This window comes from Trichoplusia ni, chromosome 26 (genome assembly GCF_003590095.1).
Source record: "Trichoplusia ni isolate ovarian cell line Hi5 chromosome 26, tn1, whole genome shotgun sequence".
NCBI lineage: Eukaryota > Metazoa > Arthropoda > Insecta > Lepidoptera > Noctuidae > Trichoplusia > Trichoplusia ni.
Genome location: NC_039503.1, coordinates 313,728 through 333,254, shown reverse-complemented (window position 1 = coordinate 333,254; position 19,527 = coordinate 313,728). Strand labels below are relative to the sequence as shown.

The following is a 19,527-nucleotide window of genomic DNA, read 5'->3' as shown; positions in this document are numbered from 1 at the left end:
CTCATGTCTTTGAATTTTGAGACTTTCAAGTCTCTAACTCATAATGTGTAAGTTGGTAGTAAACTAGTAATAATGGTAATAAACGGTTTTGTTTACTGGAAAAAACAGATAAAGGAGTATTAAAGAACGGTAAGGGAAGAACAGAGGAGGACTATCGAAGGCTTAAAAAAGAAAACAATAGAATGATGACGCGTAATAGAGGTACAAGGAAGGAAAATACGCATCACATTGTCACCAGTAATTAAGAAAAGAGTCTGGTGATGCTGACTGACCTCAGGCGGTAGAGTAGGAGACATGCTCTTGTTCTTGGAGAACATGCTGGTGCGGCGGCTGGAAGCCGGCTCCGAGCGCCGCCGGCACATGCCGCGCATCCATGTGCACAGGCGGTTGTTGCAGCAACTGCAGAAACAAAGCAAGATATACTGATGAGTCCTTGATTCTTAAATGTATATGGCTATTGTTTAAACCTCGTGTATTTTTCTAGAACAACGAAGTTGTTAAAGCAATCCTACTCATTACGGTTGGCCTGAAAATCTTAAAATTTTGAAAACTGCCACGCACGCTCCGACTTTTCAAGATTTGAGTGTGTTTTTGAAATAAATATCACAGTTTCCATTTTCCTCAAGGCACGCAAGAATCTGGGCCCTGTGCCTGGTCTCCCTCTAATCATATCCCATTTGTTTTGGAGAGCTTAGGAATAAAGAGGACACCTATGCAACATGTATGACGACACTAGCCGCCGCGGCTGAGCGATGTCAGGGCGTTTAAAACTGCGGATTTGCTTGCTTGCCAAACACACTCCAGTTTAAATGCATAGTTAAACTGCGCTCGTATAACCGAGGCATACTCTGTAATCATTGTGTCTGGCGTTTAGTAAGCCAGACACAATGATGGCTCTAAAAGATCTTCTCATTACTCTTCCTGATTGAAAAAAGTTGTAACTAACCCAAGGTGAATCTGTGTAAGGGAAAGAAGAAGTATCATCGACAAAAAATAACAGAAACAGAACGTCACACTCACCTAGTCGGCGGCCGATCACTCAATATACTATCCCTCCTCTCGATAACCCTCTTCTTCCTCCCGCAGCACCCTGTCTCCTCTACAGCCGGTGACATGGACTCCGCCACGTTGCTGGGCAGCGAGGCGGTGTCACCGACCTTGCGCCGTCTGCCGCAGCAGCCGCAGAACACGTCGCGCCATTTCCTCTTCTGTTTCGTTTCGTTTTCGTATTCTATTGAGGCCTGTGGATTTTATTTTTTATTTTTTTCACCCCTAAGTGAAGAAGTTTTTGGGAAGAGCTGTGTAAATTGACTGGTTATACTGCTCTTCTTGGTTGGGTTTTTTTAACTGTTCTAAGCCTCACTCAGTTATGATTCCCAATTTTTGGGAAAGAGAAGGATTCTGTTTTGTCTGTAATCAAAAAATAGTTAGATTTTTGATGATCTTGAAATCAGGACAATCGTGAGAATTCCAGAGGCTACTAAAAAGATTGCTAGTCCAACGGAAGGATAGTCCGTTGAAGATGATGAGAACAGTCATTTGCTGAAAGTGAGGGCAGTCGAAGTTATGGTGAACATTACGTTAACTTGATTAGCTTGCAAATGCTGAAGAATAAGTCTATTTATACTATTAGTAAAGAAAGTCGGGGCGAAAAGACTAATCTAGGGAACAGTGAACTCACAGGCATTTTCCAAAAACGAATAGTTTAAACAAAGTCCTTAATCAGGAGCAGACGCGGTGGGGTCGCGAGTGGAACTGACTTTGAAATGGAGTCGCGAGCTCGCGCGTGAGAAACCCTTACATAAATATAAATAATTAAAAATACTTAGTAATTATGAATACGCGTCACGAACGGTACTGTAACAATATCTTAATTTGTTTGTTCTTGTAGCACTAAGTATACTATTTTCATTTTCAGACTCATTGGGAGCTACAGTAGAATTTGATTTAGTGCTTTGCGGATTTGACTAGACCACCACGGATAAACTAGGCAACGCGAGAATTTAACGGCTGATCGCGTGTTTGACGCGATTGATGGCACTTGCCCGGTAACTTGTTGTTTGTTTGAAAACCTAATTGTTTCCATCCACGCGGAGTAAATAACATTTCGGTCTTTCACCAGCTGCAGCATAAGTATCCCTTGTTCTACCCCGAGACTTCAGTGGACACGCTAGTTTGACGGTCTACTATTTGCTTTCTATAGAACTTATTCTGCGATTAAAGATATGAAAATAAGGAGCTCGTTGATATATGGTCATTGACACGGTCGGTGTGTGGGTGGGGGACTATCTATTTCATAACGAGTCTCTCCGTGCTTATGGACCCGGCTGCTATTAACGCATCCTTGACAGTAGTTATGGATTGTCAGAACCTAGAATGCCTGGCGACCGGTCTAACTAAGGTTTTCATTTTTCCCAGGTAAGTGGGTTGAGGAGGTCAGATAAGCAGTCGCTCCTTGTAAAACCCTGGCAAGCTGCTTTCGGTTAGACTGGATGCCGACCCAAACATAGATGAAAAAAGGCTCAGATGATGATGCCATCGATATACTTACTTTCCCAGCAGCCGCTTCCATATCCCTAATCTCTTGCTCAGCCTTTTCTTCGTCTACCTTCTTACAGCAGTTCAGTTTGCTCATAACACTTTTCTTTTTATCACCATCATCTTTCACATCACCTTTATCACCATCACCGTCTTCTTCAGACTCTTCCCCTTTCGTACAACACGTGCAACATTTGTTCTTGCATTTGTTGATGAGTCGTTGGCAGAAGTTGGGTGGCTTTGTTTTGTCTTCTGAGGACTCCTGGTTTGGTTCTTGAGGTGGTGATGTTTCTCGCTCCTCAGATGCTGGAGTCTTCTCTTTGGCTTCTTTCTTGGTCCGCACTGGTGGTTTTGGTGTTGTGCTCGTGCTTTGAGGTAATCTGGGAATTGTAAGTTGATATGATTAGTATTTCAGTTCCTTATGTGTGTTTTTTTAACGCAAAAATTTCTTATTGTAAACAGTGATATATAAAACAACTTTGATTACACGTTTTGTGGACTGTTGCTTATTTGTCTCATCTCTGAGAGAAATAGCTTAGGGCTTCTTGGAATTTTCGATAGCAGTTAATTGACATTTAAATGAGAGACGTAAGTGCTATTTTCTATCGCACTGGTATCTAAGATGGTGCATTTTCATGTCGGTTCGGACTCATTATTCTAATCTAAATCTATGACACTATTACTACGCCTTAGCCACACTGCTACTGCAGCTAATTGGCTTTTTAACAGTCGTGTCTAGTTTAAAGTCTACTTATCTTTGTGAACTAACTTAGTGCTTTTAGTTATTATTATAGCAATCTAGAACTTGACTTCGTTCGGACAGAGAGTGCGTCTAAGTAGCCAGAGTTGTGTGTTCTAGTGATTTCGCAACTCCGATTAAGGAAAGACGAGACTTATTGATTCCTAGAGCATTCGATTTCCAGTTCGACACACCCCCACGCCATGATCCCTGCTTAGGTTAGGTCCTAATAACAGATCCGTAATTTTTGTTCCTGTAGTATAAGGCACTGATTCGGTTATGATACTTTGCATCATGCAAACATTTTAAGCTGCTTTCTAAGTCGTTATACTTTGACCCCAGATTATTTATTACGTGTTCGATAATTTTGGATTTTATTACCTTGCCTTATAAAATTATCAACAGTAAATATGTACCGGAAATTAGCTCATAGTTGCCTCAGATACAGATCAAGTGATAAGTATAGGCTTACAATCACAATGGCTACTTTAATGCAACAAATTCAACTTGACCATATGGTTAAGGGCCTTGGGCAGTGATAACGTGTATTTACAGTGCAGTACAGTACTATACAATATATAGATGAATATTGTTTTGATCACTCGTGACGTGCATTTCCGATCGCTTTGTTAGATTTATTACCTTTGCAACATTGGTAGCCCTGGGATAAGTGGTAATCTAAAATTCATAAAATTGCTGTTAATTATGGGTGTGTTGGTTTGGGAAAAAATATCTTTTCTATGGTTCATTCCTTTGCTAGGAAATGATTTAATAGTGTTATTGTTCTATGAGTATCTTATACATATATTATACATGGTAACAATCTGTGCCTAGGAGGCGTTTTTAAGATGAGACGGAGCAAAGAGATAGACAATTTTGCCGATGATTTTAGATTTATCAAGATTTACACGAATAAAGAGTCGAATGTGAAATCCGAAAGAGAAAGAACGTTATAAATCAACTAGACGGGCTCGGCACTTGGTTTTTTGGATGGCCTGTCTCTTTGTTCCTGTTAATCTTCAAATTGCCTCCTAGACACAATTAATTTGGGATGATGTTATTATAGCTGGTAACTTTGCAAGGGCCCTGGCAAAATTTTCTGCCCGAAACTCAGAATCCAAATTTTTGTTATACGTTCTTTCAGTTAATCAGGTGAAACCACGTGGCCCAGCTAGTTTATTCAATCTATATAATCTACCAATATAAGTTTATACGTGACATACCAGTACAGTAACCTATTTCACCCCATCAGATAGAAATTATACAATTTTTACAAGTCCGTTATTACGGTTTTGTCGAACGGAAGTCGAGGCCTTGTTTCACGAGCCTATTTCCGGAGCCAAATGACGGGTAAATACTGCCAAGTGCCAGCTTGACACATTTCACTATTTATATTATTATAATGGCATTAGAATTAATTAATTGCTTTATTCAATGTTATTGCTTGGATGTTTTGTCTATGGGTATTTATGGGTTAGGTTTTAGGTTACATTTAGCTAAACATTATTTCTTATGAATTGAAAACACCATTAATTCCCGCTTACCAATGGGAATAATTAAATACTTTCATACAATTTTCTGAATTTTGAAGTTTACTTTCTGCATGTCATACAATTAGCTACAAGAGAACAAGCAAAATTGTATACTTAAAGCCTATTAAAATCCCCAAAAAAGCATACCAATGAATTGACAAAGTCAGAAAGTAAAAAAAAATTGTGTTTACCTAGTCTCCTCGCCATACCTCTTCGGGAGCAACTCATTTGGCAAAATATACACTGTTCTGTTATGTATCATGATTTGAAATATAATAAAAAACACTGCAGCATACAATTACGACCAAAACATGCTAAATTCCATTGATCAAAAGCACAATTTAAAAAGCAAACATTGAGCGAAAGTTAACTGTCAAAAATTTCGAATTAAGAATCAACATTTCGCGCCTAAACGTAAACCACAGTCACCACAGATAATGTTATTGTTTTGAGGCAAAGGTATCACGTTTACAGCCACATCTTATTGTTTTTGATTATTTTCCCGCCATTTGTTGTGGCGGGCGTGGTGTTCGGCGCTCGAGGGCGAACTAGGGGGTTGGTCTGTTAAGGGCTGGTTTCGTATCGAATACCAAGAATTACGTGCCAGCGTAGCGTGTACAGACGTAATGAGCCTTGGACAGAAAGAATGTAAGAAAGTGGACCTTTGCAAACAGTTATAGTTGACGTTTTTATTTATGTTTTTATTCCGTACGGTCTGTGACCTTATTTGGGAGGGTATTGTTTATCTACAATGATCTTTAGTAGCTTTCTGGTCAGTATAACTTTATTGTTGTCAAATATTGACCAAATGACCTAATTGACAACCAGAAAGAATTAAATCTGAATTTAAGAAAATGGGGTTAAGTAAATAAATTTTTTGTTCTTTATCTGCCGATTTACTTACACTAGGAATATTAAATACCAACATAAAATTATATAACGTAAAAAAATACCTACTTAAAAAATGCAAGAAAATAATTCCTAAATATTTTTATTCGCTGCATCAGACGCCATTGCATGCAAGTTCCAAGATGGCGACCAATAAAATGTACACCGCTCAAATAGGAATGAGATCTGTATCTATAATTTACTCGTTTACGAGTTTTTTTCTTTAAAAAATTACAACTCTATTCAAGTTAATCTTTATACGGTTTTTATTTAAATTTATGTGAGGGTAGTTTGTTGAACCCGCTTCAATTCTGCTTTAATGCATTTTTATGCATGTGTGTGTGTTTGTTGTTACTTTATTTTACTGTAATTTGTAAATGACGAAACAGATTTTGATGAATGCAGTATCTCTGGAATCCAGGCATTGTCTGCCAACTTGTATGTGCATTTTTAGAAAGTTATATATCTAAAAGTCGTTTTTTTCAAGCATCTCTTGTCCAATTCAAATAAAAATAAGTATTTAGGTAAAAGCTTTCTCAAAATAGACCAAAAATTTACTCGGTAGTTATGACATTAACCAAAATAAGATTTACCCAACTACCTTGAGTAAGTTCACAAACTAGTAATAATGCAAGAAACAACACCGAACTAGTTATTAATATTAATATCAAGTGAAACAAAGTCCCGCGCGGAAATTGAACATGCAATCCTTAGTGCAAGGTCAAACGTTAAGCCACTGCACTATACCGAGAATGGAAGCTTTAATATTAAACATGAGTACCCCATGAGTGCGATATGATATTAAAATTTCTAATGAAATGAAATTATTTAATCTGCAAATAGACTTCATCCCTGGAGTCGACATATTCTAGGTAGCTATCCTGAGAAGAAACGTCGAAACAAACTGATGGGTCAGCCGATGCAGGTCAGCAGATGGGTTGGCCTACTCTAAAGTCAATGTCGTTTTTTGTAACGAGTAAATGAATTCAGTGCCTTATCTGGACTGGACTTAGAAAGAAAGAGCCAGATCAATCTGAACAAGCCTGTCCCATCAAAAGGCGCATAATGGGTGTTCTGTTTATGCCGTAGCGTAGGAGAGCGTGATCACAGTGGGACAAGCCCGCCATCTATCATTGGTACTCCTGTAAGCTAGAATCTGCAATGTTACCCAATGAATACCATTGATAAACTTAATCTCGGTGTTTGACGACTGACGATGAACGATTGATTATCTCAGAACAGCTAATGAAATAATAGAGAAAGCATCAAGAGAATAGGAAAGCAATATGATATATAACTATTGTCTAATTCTCTTATGAAAGCAGCAAATCGTATTAAATGGTAACAGTGATAATGTTACAGCTATTAGGTTACTCCAGAATCCTTTGACAAGAAACTTTTCTAACTTAAGTTCGAATTGAAAGCATTCAAACATATGAATATGACAATGAATTATAAGTTGAAGTCACGTGACATATCGAAAGTAAATGATTAAAATACCACTCACTTTAAACATAATTATGCAAACCTCCTAAGCAATTGAACATGATCAAGTATCTCACCGTTAACTCATGTGGAAATGTCTCTCGTCTGAAGGGCCAGAAAACAGGGATAGCACCGTAAAATTAAAAAGTTTTCCTGTCCAAAACTTTCCTTTAAACTTAGTCTTCACCTTGACCATAACTCCTCCACTAGTGCAGTTATATTAAAACTTAACTTTAAGCCATCGTTAGTACGACCGTTCACGTTGCAAGACTACAAAAACACTGCGCATATCTCCGGGGGTCTGTCAACTTTTTACCCTAGCTTCGAAATGAATTGGATTCACTATACAGTTTAAAACAATGCTGGCAACATTCCAATTGTTAAGATTCAGCCTTTTATTTCAATGTTATTTTCTATTGTCTTTAATATTGTCATATTGAGTAATGAGGGTGTTTATTGGTGTAGGTTTTAAAGGCTTGATTTTCTTATACCAAATTGACGAATTTAATAAAATGTTAGGTGACTATGAAATTAAAATCTCTGAGACACAAGGATCTTATGGATCTCGTTTAGAAAATTCCACAGCATGTCATGCCGTTTAAATTATTTTGATCTGAATTTAAGCTAAAGTTAATAAAAGTTTCATTGAGTTTGACCTCCACTTTGGGCTCAAGAATAATACTATGTCGACAAGATGATTTATAGAAATATAATGTCTTGCTGTTTTTTTTTAAACGAAGTAAAATTTTTGTTCTTTTTGTGCTTTCACACAAACTTTCAATCACATGTACCAAAACACGCAGACTCAGTACAAGCATAAAATAAATAGATCACCGGTTATCACGGGTATCAAACCCTTGATGCCATTTACCACTCGGCTAACCGTGCACTCAAACACACCTTTTTGTTCACAAAGTGAATTAACTTTCATCATCACTCTTGACCACTAGATGACACTTATACATTGAGTTTTCCGAACTGGTCTCCAATTACTTTCTTAGTCATATGACTTGGATCATCAAGATTGCACCTAAGGTCACTTACTGGACCAAGGTCTAAGGTCACTCCAAGTCGACGACCCATAGCACAAGTTAGTCAGCCTCAAGTGTAATTACATGAGTCAATTTCAAAATAACTGGAGGTGTAACGACTTCTTTGAAAGTAACGTATAGTTAACGAAATTTGCGTGATTCAGATTTTTGTTTTGAATATGTTGGTATATTGTAATTTGTAATAGAAAGAGAAAGGACGGAGGGGTTCTTCAAGGGTCTCGATTTGGGCCTATTTAAAGTACCAATGTATTTTGATTCTTGAATAAGAGTCAAGCAAAGTCTATCATTCTCAAAATTTGTTTACTATCTTAAAATTTGATTTAAAAGAGACGAGACATAAATTATATAGTACTATTTGCAATACATTGCTGAACCGCGCGTCTCTGGTATCAAAAGCGATATATAATCGCCGGCAATGTATCCAAAGTCGCCCTTGCTTTTCATTTTTTTTCTATTGGACTCCCGCATTTATTAGTTTAATCCTTGTGTCGCATGCACACATGCACCAAGACACCTAGACAAGCATTCGAAAACGACACAAACGCTTGTCCTACGCGGGGATCGAACCGGTTGCGGCAGTTACACCTTTCAAAACTAGATTATCACGTCTTGGCGGGAAAACATAATGATGGTGTCTTAACTTAATTATTCTAACATCACACGTGTATTACTCTTACAAAGGAGAGAATTTTCCCATAATATCAATTTCGTTTTAAACACAGAACTATCTTTTCTGGCGATCGTGGGTAACACAACACTCTCGACTATGGGACAAGTCGCCACTTATGGGATAATATCTTAAGTATGGTGTGAACAATTACTTTTGAGAATGTCTAAAGTGGAAAAGTGAGGTGTTTTGGTGTCCTTCGCGTGTCGTTTTATTAGATACTAGCTTTTCGCTCGCGGCTTCGCCCGCGTCGATGTCGGTTATATATTATAATATTATGTAGCAGGGATTCTTGCAGTATAATAGTACCAACAGTTTTAGCGGCGAAGGACTATTTTGCATGTATTTGCCCTGTTAGTTGGCCTCGATTGGCAGCGTATTATATCTTAAAAAGTAGTTTTAATTTTATTGTTAGTACCTACTGCTAGGCAACACTTTCCAAGAGACTTCTAGCTCCCGCTGTGTTCTGCCCTGTCTGGTCATTCTTTGATAAATCTTCATATCTTTAGGCCAATGTTTCTACGGTAACGAAAGTAGTTACCAAAATAAATAAAAAGGCAGAGAACATACTTTCAAGCTATTAACTAATCACTTTTATTGCAAATTAATAGAAATATTAGTTAATTATTTTTTTTAACTACACAAAATAACAAGGCTACCAAGAATAATACAATATGCGAATTAAATTGGCCTTAGAGAAAATAGCTGTAAAGATTAATAGCTCCAATAAATTAAAGAGATTAAAATTCTATGAAATTCGCGCTTCTAATTAACTTCACTATGCATTAATTCGGCATCAAAGAAACTGTAATATTATTAAGGAACAAAAGCGGCATTGTATGACGTACAATGCGAAATGCTTGTCATTATTTATTACCAATACATTGCTTGGTATACACACGGTCTGTATATTCGTTTATGTATAAAAATGTTACTCGGTGCAAGAATAGTGGATTTATTAGCTTATTAGTCGATTGCAGTTGATTGATACAGATTTATATTTAACGTTTAATTTAACAGTTTGGTAGCTTTAGTTAGGGCTTTGCTGTCTGTCTTAACTCTTAGGGCGTTTTAACCTTTTGCTAAAGGAACCAAAATGATTTTTGGAAAAGATAAGTATTAGAAGTCCATTTTCAGATAATAATTCTGTATTGAGAAATAAATTCGGAATTCTCTGACTAGTTCGAGACCTTACTTTATAAAAAAATATTATGTATATTCAAAACTTCATACTGCATCAAAGAGTTTACTCTAACGACCTGCATGTATGTATGATCATGATACGCCCAATTTTTGTGCCCCGTCACATGACTAGGGCTGCCAAGTTTAATGTCTTCTAATTTTTTACGCAACGGAAATTAAAGCGATATAGCCTGAAGTAATTGTTGGTAATAGAGAACGCGGCAACCTTGATAGTTGAGCTGCTCAAATCGAGGTCGTTAGCGGATTCTGACTAAGAACGAAATATTGTGATGAAAGGCATTGAGGAAATTTGATCATCGGGTGACAAGTCTAATAGGTTTTGATGTATTGTGGAAATCTCTATAAATAAAGGTGTACCTGTAATTTCCCTTTAAAATTAGTATGAATGAAGAATTATAATGGTTATTATACCAGGGATTGGATACACTTTTGGTAAGGAAACATGGGTTATTGTTTGCCACATTATTGTTAATGTTGGGCAAAATTAGTATTTAATAATATGGGAAGAAAATCAGAAAAGAAATTAACTAATTAGAGGTTTAAGAAAATTATTTGGTCCTTTAAATGTGCCTGTCCTGTTAAAAGAACTTAGAAATGAACCTTGAATAACGGCACTAAAACAAGTCGATTATTATTCGAAAAATACTTCTTTTTCTCAGCACGAAGAGCACTGTAATTAAATCATTTTTAAATAGATCACTCAGCCATCGACCCCATTCAGACATCTCCAAAACATACCCCCAGTCACATACTATCGTACAGCACCCCTGCCGACCCCCGTATGGTAATAGCGCACTGGTCACGCCACGCGGTCGATACCGCCTTGTTACCGCACTGACCCCGCCAGGATCATGAATGGCACTTCTATAAGATATACATGAGAACATAGGAATGTGTTCAATTCGCAACGAAATCGTTGAAGAATAATATTGAGAATGTCTTCTCAATATTATTCTTCTTGTTGAAAACCGAAAGTTTTTTTTAAACGAAGCCATTTTCTAGGCACTTTTAAAATTTTAACATAACGAATATAGGTGCAAGGTTCCCAAATGTAATTGTCAGGAGAAGAACTGGGAAGGATCTCCATAAAACCTTATTTACGATACTGAAACTAATATTTTTGACAGGTAATTATAAATCAGATGTAAGTTATTGAACTGCTTTCGTGATAAAATTCGTTTCTGTATACAATATTTGATGATCATACCGCTCATAAGAGTATTGAATTGAAAAGAATCAGTCCTGTCAGTCATCTGAGGCATGAAGATGCAGTAATAAATTGATTTTAAAATTTGGGTGATAAGTCTCATTCTGCATTTTGTATTTAGACTAAAACTTAATATTCTTATGAGCTCTCCTGTATATACCCCACTCACTCGCAATTTTTTTTACAAAATACATTACTGATTATCTATCAGAATAGAGACAACATGACACCTAACACTGAAAGGTTCTAAACATTAAATAAGTTAGTGGTTTCTTAGGTTTACGCGAATGTTAGACATTGAAATGAAACTACTTTTACGGATTTTTTCGCGGTTTAATTTTAGATTTTAGTTCCCGACGTTTCGATACCTTTGCAGGTATCATGGTCACGGGCAGACTGAGATAGCGTTCGTCTTGACAGAAGATGTTGCTCGTTCTACCTTCATATTTTAATTAATTATTTGTAAATAAGTTATATTAAATAAGTTATATCTCAAACTTTGCCATTAAATAGACTAAATTACCTTATTTTAAGACTGCTAAAAAATAAGTGATATCTCAATACTTTGCCAATACATAGTACATGATACTCAGTTGCGTTATTTTAAGACTGACAAAAACTTTCCCCTGATATTAAAATCACATCCTGATGGCTAAGACAATAGGGAATTCATTTAACACTGGAAAACTAATTAACATTCCTGTTATAATGGTTATGATAATCTACATATTTCTTAAGGGATTCAAAATGAAAGTTATTATACTGTCTCCAGTAGTTAATAATGCCCGAGGGATGGTTACGAATGCGCTTTCGCTTTTGCTATCACAGTCCTTAATTCTCTTGAGGATAAGAAAATTCATTATACTTAGACCTTTGTTTAGTCCTAACTACCGCATTAGGTTAAGTAACCTGTAATGGTAGATTAGTGTGATAATTAAATAAATAAATTATAATTGAGAGGTAACATTTTAGCTTTCTGAACTTTTAAAATTGTTGCAGTGTTTTTAATTTTGTATTGCCGTCAATCAGTTGTTTCGTTGTCACGTTCCATTAAAAATTGAATTCTTTTTAATCTATTTTCTCTTGTTGCGAATGGAAAGACAGCGTCATGTAATAAAGAATTTGTTGTACCGTTTCTTTTTCACAGCTTAGGTGGGCAAATCAGGGCGCTATCTAATGTCGACTTTGACTTTTGAAAAGTGCTACTTCGTAACCCAATTTGAATTAACGAGTTGTGATTTTCTACTCGATCAAAACATATTCATTTCTTGAAAGACTGATAAGTAAAAATATGTGATTCGCAAACCAACTATAATATTTCAGTGCTGTGTTGGTGTTAGATTTTGTCAAATAATAACAGTTGCGATCAGTGACTGCAAATTGTGATCGTCTTTTTTTAACCTAAAAGTTTACCTCGACAGTAATTAAATTCCAATTGTTGAAAAGTGCCTTATAAAAAAATAACATTTTAAAACATCTTACCCGCCATTGCTGTGAGTTGATTTATCTGACCCATTGCCATCAGCCATTTTCTTTTCGACCGCCATCTTCTGAACTCCCGGAGAAGATACATTGGAACTCTGCACCTCTACTTCTCCTTCTCCCTTAACAAGAGTCTCATTTACCTTTTCAGATATCTCTGTACCTCCATTCTTCTTTTTCTCGTTAACAACAGTAACTATCGGCTCGATTATATCTTTTTTTACTTCTGCTGCCTTCTTAGGAACATCTTTGGCTTTTTCTGCGACTTCTTTTGGTTCTTCGACTGGAGTTATGATACTGTCTACGATTTTAGTTACCTCTGAACGTATTTCGTCTGTCAGTTTCTCGGTTTGTTTGACAGTTTGATCTTTTACTTCTGTCATTTTACTGTCTACTTGGTCTTTTGCGTCTTTGACATCAGTTTTCGCTTTATCAGCTGCCTCTTTAACTGTGTTTTTGAGCTCTCGAGACTTTGCTGATGCTGTTAATATGTTTTCTGTTGAGACCTCAGGCTCTTTTAATATGGCTTCTATTTTCTGTTTTGCACGTTCTACTTGAGGGTTGTTGTAAGGCGGTTGTAGCAGCCTGAGTTTTATTTGTTCTTCGGTAAATATTGGTTTCTCGTGACTGCTTTTGGGATGTCTGGGTGGTCTTTTCTCTTCAGCTTTTTCCTTTTCTTCTGCAGCTTCTTTGTGTTCTGGCTTTTTGTGTGGTTTGCTTGTCGTCTCCTTTTCTTTTTCTTTCTCTTTCTCATTAGTCGTAGCTTCTTCTTTGCCAACAAGAGACTCCTTGGAACTCAATCTTTCGAATATTCCTTTTTCTCTAGCTTTCTCGAAAGCAGCCGGTAGTTGGTTAGTGACTGTAGCTACAACGTTTAAGGGCTGTGATGTGATGGCGGCTGTCGTCATCGATACAATGTTTTTCCTAGTTAATATTACAAGTTCACTATTTTCGTTCGTTTTCTTATCGTATTGTGTTTCGCTATCTTGTTTCGTTATATTGTCTGCGTCATTGAGAGAATCAGTACTCTTCGTGTTTGTTGTTTTGTCCTTAAGTTTTGATTCCTTTTTTCCTGTTGGCGCTCTTTTGGTCTCTTTTACTGAATCTTTTCTGGCACCGACTTCGTTTATCTTACTTGTTGATTGTGCTTTTTCTGACAAGTCTTTTTTGCTGTTTGTCTTTTTAAGAGGTGGCTTCTCGTTTAAGTTCTTAGTGCTTGGTGTTCTCGTGAGACTCTTCATACTGTTCGTACGACTCATAGGTTTTTTAGTTTCAGGTTTACTATTAACAGTTGGTTTCTGTGTAGTCTTCGTACTGGCTGCTCTAGTTACTGGTTTACTTGGAGGTTTACTCACCGGTTTTGTAACTGGTTTTGTTTTACGTTTCTCTGGGCTTGGGTCTCTGCTAACGGACCTGCTAGGCTGTCTAGAAGTCAATCTAGATGTAGCAGGTGTGTTACCGGCAGTTTTTACATTTTTCCTTGGTACTGCAGTGGGTTTTGAAGTTGTTCTAGCCGAACCTGGTTTCAAATCATCCGTAGGACTTTTGTTTGGAGTACCAACTATAGGGGATAATCGTTTAGCGTTGATAGCTTTGTTCGATGGTGGTGGGCCTCCTCTTCCGGGAGATATTGGAGGTTTTCCTTTGATATGAGCTGGAGATATATCGAGATGTTGCGTGCTTTTGCTACTTCTCTTGTCATGGACCTGGCTCCCAATTCTTATAGTCTCGTGAATACTACTCGTACTGTTTGATATAAATCTTTGATTCTTATTCAGATTATTTTCAACTGGTCTCCGAGACATGGATCCGTCTCGTCTAGAAGTGCTTCTGTTTGGTGATACTGAACTTTGTCTTTTGGGTATCTTAGAATGTTTTGGAGACCCGTTGTTAGACTGAGGTTGAGACTTAGACATGGATCTCATGCGAGATGTGTGAGTCACAGGCTGTCTGATCCCATCGTCTGGGTTAACGAACTCTTTGCTGTTAGCGGGAATGTTCTCATAGTGTAATATCGCTGAAGGAGAGTTATCTCTCGACCTCAAGTTAATCTTGCTTGGAGAATTACTTCTAGAGTTCGTTCTCGACGTAACCAAACTTTTAGAACCAGATTTGCTTTTATCAAGCAGACCCATTTCTTTTAGGATTGCTTCTTCTTCTTCTATCCTTTTTGCTTCTGCCTCCGCTTCATGCTTTTCTCTGTTCAGCTCACTGAGTTCTCTTACTTCTTCTATATTTTCTTTGAGGAAGTTTCTGGGTGAGTGCGGCCTGGGTAGTGTGTGGATGATGGGTAGTGGCAGGGTGGCTGTCGACGCCATCTTGTCTATCCGAGACAAGGAGTTGGTTCTTCTCCTTGGTGGTGAGTTCGATCTGGAGTTGGCAGCTGAAGTCTTTGGAGTGTTGTGGCGGGAGGTCTCTTCGCGGAAACCGCGACCTGGAGGAGATGGAAGTCCAAGATTAGTATTATATTACATGTTTTGTCTTACAACACCGTGAACTAGTTTATTTATACTTGTTATTAGTACGATAAGTTTATTATAGTAACTACTTTTATAAAATTAAATATTAACAATTTGTATAATACTTTATAACTCCTCCATGCTCATTCGTTATTCTATATTTTTAAGAATAATGTCAGTAAATATTTTATTTGATATAGTGAAAAACTCTACAATAGAGTTATCCTTGATATTTCACTTGTAAGTTAATTTCAAGGTTGTCTGTGTAATATTTGCACTTATATTTATTTCTTGTTTATATTTATCGTCAACATCATATTATTAATTCTTGTTCTTTAAATTTATATTCTGTTTCTTTTTCTGCTGTTCCCGAAAAGGGAAACTTAATATTGTTTCAAGTTTGATACAGATACAAATGGTTGTCCTACGCAAGGATCGAACCTCGGTACATCGTACACAGCAGTGATTGTAACAGTGGCCAAAATTCAAAATTCATTTGTCTAAACAGCGATTCATATTTTTTCATCAATGTAGCAGTGAGCTATGATTGTTATTTTATAGAAATGACCGACGATGCTTAAAGGAAGGCTTATAATCAGTATTTACTCAACTGATACATATTCTGAATTTTGCTGATCACGTCTTTGTTAAATCATAATAATTATATGCCTTACAGACTAACATAGATATTTATACAATAGTTAGTTGTTGTTATATGTAGTGGTAGTAAATAGCTTAAAATTAAATTAGTAATCTTCCTTGGAATACGTCTTGGTGCATTCTGGTGGAACTTGTCTGCGGAAGCGACGGAACACCACGTTCTGAGGTCAGAAGTCTTTTTTAGAAGGAGATGCAGGAAGCAATTCAATTTAATTGGAAGTTGACGTTGCGGTTCGACTCCAGCTCCTGCACCCTCCGCGTAAAAGTATAATTAAAGTTCTGAATATTATTATACAGTTCAGCAGTGGACGGCAACAGGCTGAGATGATGATGATGATGATGATATTATTATAGTATATCTTACCTCTAAAGGGTGAGATCCTGCGAGTCCTGATATCGACGGGCAGTGACCGCGGGCTGGACGGGCGCGACACCGGCGTCTCCGCGAGGATCGCGAACGATGTCTCCTTCTTTCTCTTAGATGTGGACACCGCGCTGGGGAAGAGAGAGATACAAGATTAAGATCATGGTAGAGAGAATTATGTAGGTTATGTAGCAATGACGTTGGATTGACTTGGACGGCGAAATTTAGTAATCTATACTAATATATAAAACTGAAGAGTTTGTTTGTTTGTTTGAACGCGCTAATCTCAGGAACTACTGGTCCAAATTGAAAAAATATTTTTGTGTTGAATAGACCATTTATCGAGGAAGGCTTTAGGCTATAAACCATCACGCTGCAACTAATAGGAGCGAAGATACAATGGAAAATGTGATAAAACAGGGCAGGTTTAAATCATAACTTATATCTTCTACCCACGGGGACGACGTCACGGGCAACAGCTAGTTATTGTATGTTTTCAGTTTTCAATTTTAGCGAACTATTCGCTATGCAAATTTTTATTTGTAATTCTAAACTTGTGATGGGACGTCAGCATTGAAAATCACCGTTACTAACATGGAAATAAAGAAGCTGTCAATGTCATGGTAACAATATTGTAATTGTCATTGTAAATATTGATGGCTACGTAATACCTATTTTTCTTAAGCGTCGATTATATTGTGGGTAAAATATGTCATGTAATTTATTAATTTTGAAATGTTGCGCTCAGTGGGTTTGGCTTTGGCGTAAAAAGAAAACGACGACGAAGTCACTGGAACAGAAACTAAAAAACAAAAGAAAAACAACAGCACCTAGCGACGACAGCATTACTAATCAATTACTTTAATCAGAAAACCACCTTCAAAAACAGATTAATGAAATTATAATCTGTGCTGTAAACGGTTACCCGCATAACGTTAGTTTTGCAAGACAAGTGTTGTCCGACCTTGCGTTACGTCAACACAACTGGACCGGTAATAATGAGCTCTTCGCTACTTGAATTTTTAGGGATTACTTCAAAAGATTCTACAAGAAAACCAGTGAATTGGAATGGAAATAACAGCTCCTCATAATATTAAGAGTTTTTATAAAGGTATTTTACCCACGTTTTTATACACTCACTTTCTTGTTTGTTTGTCGTTCCGGTTAGATTTTTTTTTAAAACACAACAAAATTTTGAGGCACTTCCCGATAAGCTAGCAGGCTGAAATTTACAGGGTAGTTTTCAACCCGATGACAATGCAAGTTAACACTACAAAAACGGCTGGACCGATTTTGATAAAATTTTAATGGACATTTAAAAATGTGGGTTTTTAGATCTATTAATTCTATTAATTACACAAAATAGTAAGTCTGGTATCTAGCAGTTATTCCCCTAACTTAGTGTCTGATGTCTTTTCTCTCTATTATAGCATACCTCCTCTTTTTGTATCTCGCTTGCAGTGTAAGAAATTAGATCGCTCGACACATGATTGACATTTTTTTTAAACGGCTCCCGCAAAAATACTTGATCCTTGTTTTGCTGGTAACCGGCTGTCATGGTATGGGCATGTTGTGCGGAGGAATGAAAATCATGTGGTGAGGAAGGCGTTAAGCATGGATGTGGATGGATATAGGGGAAGAGGACGACCAAAGAAACGATGGATGGACTGTGTGAACGACGATATGGCTGTAAGGAGTGTTTCTTGTGAGATGACGGCCGATAGGAAGGTATGGAAGAAGATGACATGTTGCGCCGAGCCCAAATAAAATAATTGGGATAAGGGCAGGGGAATGATGCACGTCACAAACACTTAGATACCCAGTCTCAGGATACACTTGTCTGCGGAACCACACTGAACACAACCCTACACATACAATTATTTTTTTGTTATCTAGTGTTGTCTATGATTCAATCGTTGATCGGAACGAATACAAAGAAGTTAGACCAGTCGGTGTCGAGTTAATTGCGATGTTACACACTTCATAACCATTACAAAACACAGGTGTGGACGATGCATTATTTATTATTTTCGTTAATTTATTGATCGATTAATTTAGTAAGTTACGCTTAATAAGTAAAAAAGTAAGTGTTAACAACAGTTATAATAATTACTAGTTTCAGAGTCCTTAAGCAAGAGTTATCGCAGCGGCTGCGGTGTGCTTGAGAGTCAAGAACTTAAAAGTTCGAGTTCGGTTTAAAACTAGTCGGGCATCAGGTTTGGTTTTAATCATCTGCGGACAATATCACACGAATTACTTATAATACCTACCTATATAATTGAAAATGACGTACAGAAAAGTATGGCCAAAAGTCGTTTTAAATTTCAACCATTGGTTTAAAACTAAACTTGATTTTTCAATTAATAATTTTAATAAAGAAAAGAAATTAATTGTTCAAAATCACGAATCACCGGGATATTCTTCAAACTTATCAAAGTAGTCCAGTTTTATCCAACAGAATTTTCTCACGACTTTCCTACGGAACCAGTTATTCCTACAGCCTTATAATTAAGCTGTATCCACTGTTCCACTGGCTATAGTAAAGCAGTACGCTAGCGCAGTAGGTCGGCCATCCCTGTACGTTAGTGCGTGTAATATCAGTAAACGCATCGTGTAATTACCGAGTGATGTACCACGAAGTTAGATGTGGTGCGTCTTGTGGAGTAAGAGGTGAGAGAACAGCGGGAGAGTTTTCGGAAGCTATGTACACTGTGATTTATTTCCTTACAAAAGGAGCCCAGTTCATGTATCCGACGTAAAATACCCCTAGGCGCGATTTTTTTTTTATTATCAACTAAAATAATAAGTACGAAGAAAAATTAAACAAGAGAAATCTGAAAATACTCTGAAAAAATGATCAAAACGTCGCCGCCCGCGCCCATATCCATTGTTACAAGTTGTGTGTTTCTAAAAAACTACGAATTGCATCATAATATTGAATAAAAATTGCATTTTAAATTTATTCAAATCTCATAAATACCTATTTTTTTTATCATGAACGTGTTCTAGTCATTGGATACACGAACTGGGCTGCTTTTGTAAGACGATTAAAAAATCACGGTGTATTTTAAAGAAGACTAAAATTAATTGGGTGCGGCAAGGATGCAATATCATCAACCTAATGTCATTTGCAGATTAAGGTTTTTCATATATTTTTGTTCAGACAAGTTCCACCCTCTCCCGCTACCGCTGCCTCTCGTCCAACAGCCCGTTGTCAACAAGCGGTGCGTGTCCGGGGAAAGTGTAGTTGC

At 37.1% G+C, this 19,527-nt stretch overlaps 1 protein-coding gene across 1 annotated transcript in view; it reads right to left on the bottom strand.

The window, feature by feature from the left end:
* LOC113505568 (protein stum) overlaps positions 1-19,527 on the bottom strand; it is a 45,261-nt gene that overhangs the window by 4,546 nt on the left and 21,188 nt on the right. Inside the window, exons 2-6 of the mRNA XM_026888349.1 lie at positions 16,277-16,407; positions 12,794-15,227; positions 2,552-2,918; positions 1,021-1,241; positions 273-399 (exon numbers count right to left, since the gene is read on the bottom strand). Of these exons, the coding sequence (XP_026744150.1) occupies positions 273-399; positions 1,021-1,241; positions 2,552-2,918; positions 12,794-15,227; positions 16,277-16,407 (3,280 nt within the window). The remainder of the gene's footprint in view (positions 1-272; positions 400-1,020; positions 1,242-2,551; positions 2,919-12,793; positions 15,228-16,276; positions 16,408-19,527) is intronic.